This window comes from Vitis riparia, chromosome 10 (assembly GCF_004353265.1).
Source record: "Vitis riparia cultivar Riparia Gloire de Montpellier isolate 1030 chromosome 10, EGFV_Vit.rip_1.0, whole genome shotgun sequence".
In the NCBI taxonomy this organism is placed as follows: domain Eukaryota; kingdom Viridiplantae; phylum Streptophyta; class Magnoliopsida; order Vitales; family Vitaceae; genus Vitis; species Vitis riparia.
The window spans coordinates 22,591,875-22,599,841 of NC_048440.1; the positions used below are offsets into that span (position 1 = coordinate 22,591,875).

Below are 7,967 nucleotides of genomic sequence, written 5' to 3' on the forward strand. Positions count from 1 at the left end.
TGTTATTTTTATTTTTATTTTTTATGGAAAAAAACTAGAAATTTGAATGACAGGTTGTAAGTTGTAACAAAACTTTATAACATATTTGAGAAAATCTGACATACAAATGATTAACTATAAATTACAAATATTTTTTGTAACTAAACAATCTACGATTTTATTTCTTTTCTATAAAGTAACACCGGTTTTAAATCGTCACATAAGCTTTACCTTAAAACTACTAAATTTGTTATGTAAAAGAAACCGACTAACCACTAAATGTAAAACACGATTAGTGAATTTTATAATCTTGTAACTTTCATGTTTCTCCTTTTATGAAATATTTTTTTTTATTATTACTTTCTTTATATAATAAAATTAAAAACTTTATTTTACTTGACTTATGGAAATTATAATGAATCAAACTCTACTTTAATTACTCTAAAATTATTTTTCATTGACTTTCTTATTAAGACAATATTACTTAATATTATATTGGGCTTTTGAGAATTACAAAGAAAATAAATTAGAAAGGGCAAATAAAAGGAAATAAAATCGTGAACAAAACTTCTCTTATTTGCTCATCCATTAAAATTTTGAGTAAAAATATATAAATAAATAAATAAATAATGTATTTTTATTTTCAAACTTTTCTCAAAAATTTTTAGCAAAAAAGAAAAAAGAAAAAAGATTTCTATATATTTATTTATTTCTCTATACTTTATTTTCCATATCATCCAAGTAAAATGATATTCTTTAGAATTTTTTCCTTTTTTTCTAACATTTTCCAAAAACAAACATAACATAAATGTTTTTTTACCAAAATAAATATTATAATGAAGCAAATAAGACAATCCATCATTTTTTTTTAATTATTATTAGCTATTGATGAGATGTTTTAAAATTATTTATATTATATTTTAAATATTATTTTCACCGAGTATTGGATAAAATACTTACATTTTCAAAGAATGTTATATAATAATATAAAATTAAATTTGTAAAAGAATTAATTGTAAGACTTTTAGGTGGTTTCTGTTTGTTTGTTTGTTTTTTTTTTTTTTTTTTTTTTTTACATTTAGCTTTTTTTATTCAATTAAAAATAACCTGATTGATATCAGCTAACATAATTAGAGTGAATTTGTTATAAATAGGTTTATGTTGGTCGATATTAACAAATTATTTTTAACTAAATAGAAAAAACTAAATATTTTGACTTTTTTATTTAATCAAAAAAATAAATACTACCTTAATCTTAATATGTCTTTCATACATATTAACTGTTTTTATGGATCGTGCTATGAAGAAGTGATATATTATAATAACACTAAATATATCATTTAATATTTTACAAGTAAAATTATTGAATATTAATATTAAATCATTTTAGCTTAGCTCAAAATATTTGTCAAACTCCAAAGTTTAGGGTTTCATTTGGAAATGATGATAACAAAAAATAAAGCATAACTTAGGGATAGAAAGTGGTGAAAAATAAAGAAGGTGGTCCAAATCATAGAGTATAATTTTAATTAGGAAAACAAAGGAATTTAATTTTGTTGGAAAATTAATATAGAGGGACAAAAGGGCTGGCCAAAACGCTGCGTTTTGAGATGGAAAAATCGAAGGCATATAAAGCAAGCCCCCCACCTGAAGACCGGGGCTGTAATGGCGACCAGAGCAAGCCGTACAGAATGAAGATACAGGGTGGGGCCCACTCTCCGGCGAGGTTCCCGCCAAATGGTCCAACCTCATCTTCCGGTTTGAACCTCAATGTGACCGCTGATGCCAGACTTCGTCGCCGGAAAACCAGGAGGCCCGGCTCTGCCGGCGCCGGGTTCCGGATGCGGAGGTCCGGGACTCCGGCGGGGAGGGGGAGCGTGCTCACGACTCCTCTGCTTCGGTGGAAGTTCGACGATGATGAGTTCGGGGTTGGTGCCGGCGGGGAGAGTGTGGCCGGACGGAGGGGTGTGAGGAGAGTGAGGAGTGGCGGCGAGGTTGATGTTTCGGCGAGGAGGCTCGCCGCCGGGCTGTGGCATCTGAGTTTAGCCGCGGAGAGTTCGGGCGGCGGCGGTGGTGGTCGTGGCGGTGGTAAAGGCGGAGACTTGCAATGTGCATCGTACGATCGGTTAGGGCTTGAGGTCAGTCTCGCTTGATGTTGGTTACTCGAGATCTGTGCCATTTTCATAGTGATTGTGATGGGTTATGTGAGGCCTTCTTCGAGCACTATTCAGTGGAAATTTGCTATACTTTTTCTTCTATTAGAATGCTCTTCGATTGTTTCTATGCTCTGTTGGCTTGCCAAATTGGATGTTTTGAGTTTGATTCATTCTCTGTCTGTTTGCCGAGAAAGTTCAAGAAAAGGGAAGAAAAGAAATGATAAATTGGAAGCTTAACAGTGTCTTCGGTTCTCTGTTCTGTTTTGGTTTCAGTAAATAGTGACTTCCCTTTGAGTTGAGTGGAAGCTTTTCTTTTCGTCTCTCAACTCCCCAATAATGGCATATTGAATCCGACTGATTTTTCTAATAGTAAGGTTTATGGGGGTGGTCTGATCGCCATTAAAAAGGGTCGGAGAATACTCTGTTTATGATTGCATTATTGTGAATTGTGTTTGGGGTCATCATATCCATGTTAAATTCTATGAACGCCTAACTCTTATCATCATAGTAGCACATGGGATGAAACTATTGGACAATTCTATGTTTGTCATTGCATTACCATAGTTGCTGCATATTTCAGTGATTGATTATTTTGTTCATCTAAGGACATGGATTTCCCACCATTTTTATCGTAATTTAATTAGTCTTTACATCTGCATCATAACATTTTTCTCTTTTAAGATAATAGGGTTTGCCAGCGAATTTGCCTCTTCCTGATAATGGGTTTGGCAGCCATGAGAAGGTCTGTTTGAGCCATTTGTACATGGTGCTAAAGGATGGGTGTTCCTTTTGTGAGCAAGTCACCCTTCTCTATACTGAGTATGACCGAGGGAAGCCCATCCGAAACTGGAGCCTAGAAATTTCCTCGTTTTGTTTGAAAGTCTGATAGATTTCATTGCAGCAAAAAGGGCTTACGGGATAATGATCATTAATGAATCTTGATGAATATTTTCTTATATGTAGATTTAATGAATTCAAGTTATCAGTTTCAGAGGTTTTAAGATCTTGTTTTTGTCGTTTTGTTTGATGCAGTCTGGAAGGATCACAAAGCCCTATCATCAACACGGTCCAGATATAAAGGATTTGTTACAAAGCCCTCCTTCCTTATCTGGTCCAAAAAATGGAATTCTGTCTAAGGTGTGTCTTCTTCTTTCATTTTGGTCATTCAAGGTTTGAACTGTTTCTACTGGTCTGGGATAGACCAGGTAATTTTGGTACAGTTCCTGGTTATGCTTGTGGCCTGTATGCAGGTATGCCAATGTCACATGCAGGATATCTTCTTCTGTGCCACCATGAGTTTCTAGACCAAGGATTAAACTGTTTTTACCTTTTAGTCATATATTTTATCTTCTGATCTACTGTAAAATTGATCATGTTACACTTGGTCCTGAAAAGGATGTTTGTTATGTTGAATCATCAAAGAAACAGCATTGGCATGTCTTCTGGTTGTTTTATGATCACCTTAGGTCTAGTTCTTAGCTAAACACTAAGATGTTAGTCTCAGACAAATTCCTCCTGATTTTTAAGTTGATCTGTCCAATCATTTGTCAATGTTCTAATTTTTCTTTTTTCATGCAATGTTCTTCCTTTTAGGTTGAGTCTTCTTTGCCCTTGTCCAAATCTGCATTGGAGAGGGCAACAAAGTGGGACAGTGGGTATTCAAGATCATCGGATGAGTTTGGCCACTTTTACAGCCAGATGAAGCTTCATGAAGATGGACAGCTTAGTACTGTCTCAGTTGTTTCCACTTTGCAAGCAGAACTCTTGCAGGCTCGGACCCGAATTCATGAACTTGAGGCTGAGCGGCATTCCTTCAAGAAGAAACTTGAACACTTCTTGAAGAAAGTTAATGAGGATAGGACCTCATGGCAGAGCAGGGAACAGCAGAAAATCCGTGGAATCATTGATGACTTAAAGGATAAATTGAACATAGAAAGAAAAAATCGCCAGAGGATGGAAATCCTTAACTCCAAATTGGTTAATGAGCTAGCTGATGCTAAGTTATCTATGAAAGAGTTCATGCAAGAATATGAGAAAGAAAGAAAGGGTAGAGAGCTAATGGAGGAAGTTTGTAATGAGCTAGCTAAGGAAATCGGAGAAGACAAGGCCGAAGTTGAATCATTCAAGAGGGAATATGTGAAAATTCGTGAGGAAGTGGAAGAAGAGAGGAAGATGTTGCAAATGGCTGAGGTCTGGCGTGAAGAGCGGGTCCAGATGAAGCTGGTTGATGCAAAGCTGACTCTTGAAAATAAGTATTGTCAGATGAAGAAGCTCGTAGCAGACCTTGAAACTTTTCTAAGTTCAAGAAGTGCAACCTTGGATGTGATGGAGTTGAGGCATGCTGAGTTGATCCGGCAGGCTGTGAACTCTGTAAAGATTCAAGACATCAAAGAATTTTCATATGCGCCCCCCAAAACAGATGACATATTCTCCATTTTTGAAGAGCTGAAAAATGGTGAAGCAAATGGGAGAGAGATTGAACCATGCACAAATTACAATCCCCCCACCCATGCTTCCAAAATCCAAAATGGGAATCCTGAGGTCAATAGGTTTAGCAAAAGCCCTTTGCAGAAGTGTCCAAATGGCTTTGTCGATCATAACAGGTGTTTAGAAGAAGATGCCAGTGGCTGGGAAACTGTTAGTCGTGCTGAGGATCAGGGTTCAATTTATTCCCTGGAAGGGAGTGATTACTCCGTCAATAGGTTTAGCCAAGGCCGCAATGCTTCAAGGAGTGGAATAGAATGGGATGAGAATGCAGGTCAAGATTCTCCTCATACTGCAACCAGTGAGGTCTGCTCAGTATCAGCAAAGCAATCAAAGCAGACAAAGCAGAATGCATCTTCAGTATCCAAACTTTGGAGATCATGCTCAAGTAATGGTGAAATATACAAGATAATCTCAGATGAGGGTAATGCAAGGCTTTCAAATGGAACGATTACTAGTGTGGGGACCATGTCTCCAAGTAGAGGATTGGGTGAAGGTGGTCTCAGCCACCAAGACTTGGTGGACCAATGGAGCTCACCGGAGACAGGGAATCCACATGTAACTCGAGGGGTGAAAGGGTGCACTGAACACCCACAAGGAACCCAGAGTAGTTTGAAAGCCAAGCTCTTGGAGGCAAGGATGGAAAGCCAGAAAATCCAATTGCGTCAGGTTCTTAAGCAGAGGAGTTAGGTAAACCAAGTCATCAAAACTTTGCTGTTTGAGCAAATGGACTAGAACAAGAATGTAGCTGTCTCTGTCTCTCCAGCTGTATAAGGTAGTATAGTTGACCATGTTAAGATATTGCTGAAGTTGGTGGGCGGAACCTTCAAAATGTAATGGATGCAAGGTTTTCCAGTGGGCCCGCCTGCCTGGCTTCTTGCCTTTTGTATTCATTGATCATTTGCAGCCCTGGTAAGAATTTCTTCCAATCACTTGCAGATGTGTATTTACAAGTGTACTTGCTTGGACAACTCAGGTATCTGTGATCCTGAATAGATGCTTTGTTTTATAAGAGTATACCATGTTCTTATCCTGGCCATTTGAAGGCAAGCTATGTGAACCATCATATGTAACTTATGACAATACAATTGAGAAAATCCATTCATATCAGAAGGAATTACATCAATCTCCTTCCTTTCCCTCCCTCACTCTTGTGGTGTCGATTACTTTATCAGGAATATTTCAGCAGGCAATGGAAAATGTCGATGCTTCCAGGCCCATTAGGAAAGGCAAATCCATGACCAATCTTCTTTCCTGTTTATTTCTTTCTTTTTCCTTTTTTCTTTGGTCAGACTCTTCTTTAATTTTTCTAGATTTAGCAATTGGATCTCTGACTATTTATTAGGGCCCTTTTGTTAAAACTACCAGGGAAAAAATGAACTGAGGACATTCTTCTTTATTTTCCATGTTTTCTTGCTCTGTTTGCAGATTAGCTATATTCTCTTGACAGATCTTACTGGATACCCTAGGTGTTTCTGTTGAACCATTCATATGCAATCCAAAAAGGAAAATTACAAGGAGCCGAAACAATGTGCTTATTGGTCAAACAGATGGACTGTGACCAGTGTCTGCAATAATGTAGCTTATAATGCTTTATTGGTCCTGATGAAAACCAGTTTCGCTTACAATGATATTTGTCCTGATGAAAACATTAGGACTATCCTGCTGTCACCATTTATTAAGAATTTAATAAGCCCATGAATCTTCAACTGAGTTTTGTGCAAGACCATTCTTTTTCAATACAGGTGGGGGCAAAGAAGTGGGATACTTGTGAAGTTGTCGTGACGACTTTGAGCTTTTTCCCGAGAAAAAAAGCTTGATTGGTGTGGGATTCTACATGATTCGGAAGTAGATAAAGGTATGGGTGTCTGGATATTTGTTTCTCCTTCTTGTTGGCACCCTGCAGTTGGCCCCACTCCCAAACTTTCATGTCTGTGATCAATTGTCTCCACTTCATGCATGGCCCATATATAACAAGCAAACAAATATACTTTTAAAAAATGACAGGTAAGTTGTATCTTCTTTTCTTTTCTTTTTCTTTTCTCCTCTTTTTAAATCAAAATATCATTATTAAATTCCTATTTTGGATCCCATTTACTCAATAATATCTTGATTTATATTTTAGTTCTTTGATGGATATAATTCAATATGCATCCAATGCGACCTCTATGCCATTTGGGTGGATCTGTTAGTATGTCTTCATTGAACCAACAGCCACTTGTATGATTAGCATAGGTTCATTTTCGTGTCTTGTAAAACACATTTTGAGTGGTTTCATCTCCATGTGCCAAAACTCTACAATAACTTTCAAATCTTTAATTGTCAGTTCAGTGGTGTTGTTTTCTCTTTTCTTGTGCAGATGTACTATTAGGAAAATGCATCTGTTTCCTAATCAATGTAGGGCTTTAGGCCCAAAGCCCATAACCCAGGTTAATTTTCTCCATATTCATTCATTCTGATGGTTTTTGTTTCTCCATTCCATAAAATCTGGGGCTTTTCCATGTTGTTCTCATTACTTGCTCTGCTCATGCCTATCTCCCACTAAAACCATGCTGCTTATTTAAAAAACACACGGTTTCTCCATCTTTCCATCTATTCCACTGCTCGCCATTCTGATTCCTGGAAACCCAGAGCTAACAAATGCCGGACTTGTTGAATAGAGTTGCACAGATAGACCAATGGTCATTTTAAGAAAAACACTTGAGGAGCCAACTTCTTCACTGGCTCATCTAATAGTAGAATGTGTAATTTTGTACAAAGTCTAGGGTATTTTGCCCATATGCATATTTGGTATAGCATTTTGGTGCATCTGTTTGGTGCACACAGCATTACTCTTTAAGAATTGGTCTCATCCTAATGTAGGGAACATAAAGATTACCTAGATTCAGGTAAATTAAGTATACCAGATAGTTATAAATAGCTCTAGGAACTTTAACCAACATCTATAGATGTGGTAATATGTAGAAAGAAAAGAAACTTCAATAGAAAAAGAAAGTTTGTGCCATAGAATATATGGAATCATGGAAACTAAGTTATATTCCATGTCATTTTTTTTCATAGGCTTGAAGTAAATCATCATTATATTATGGAAAAGGAATGCACTTGCATTAGTGGGGGAGAACATAAGTCTCAGCTTGATATGATAGAATCCTCCAAAAAGGGCTACATAAAAGCTAGGGTTTTATCACATTTAACAGAAGAGAGTTGGAAGATGCTTCAATGGATGCATTTCAGAGGCAGCATTTATGCTCTAAACTGACTGAAATTGGTTAGAAGGCAGAGAATATGGCTCCAAATAAAGAGACATGATCTAGAAAATGTGAGAATCCGAGTGTAGAGCCAGAAAAG

At 36.8% G+C, this 7,967-nt stretch overlaps 1 protein-coding gene across 1 annotated transcript; it reads left to right on the forward strand.

The window, feature by feature from the left end:
* Positions 1-1,652: 1,652 nt before the first annotated feature.
* On the forward strand, positions 1,653-5,767 carry LOC117924021. The gene is made up of 3 exons (XM_034842566.1): positions 1,653-2,117; positions 3,168-3,272; positions 3,729-5,767. The coding sequence occupies exons 1-3, from the start codon at positions 1,671-1,673 to the stop codon at positions 5,307-5,309; spliced, it is 2,133 nt and encodes a 710-aa protein (XP_034698457.1). The 5' UTR covers positions 1,653-1,670; the 3' UTR covers positions 5,310-5,767.
* The last annotated feature ends 2,200 nt before the right edge of the window (positions 5,768-7,967 follow it).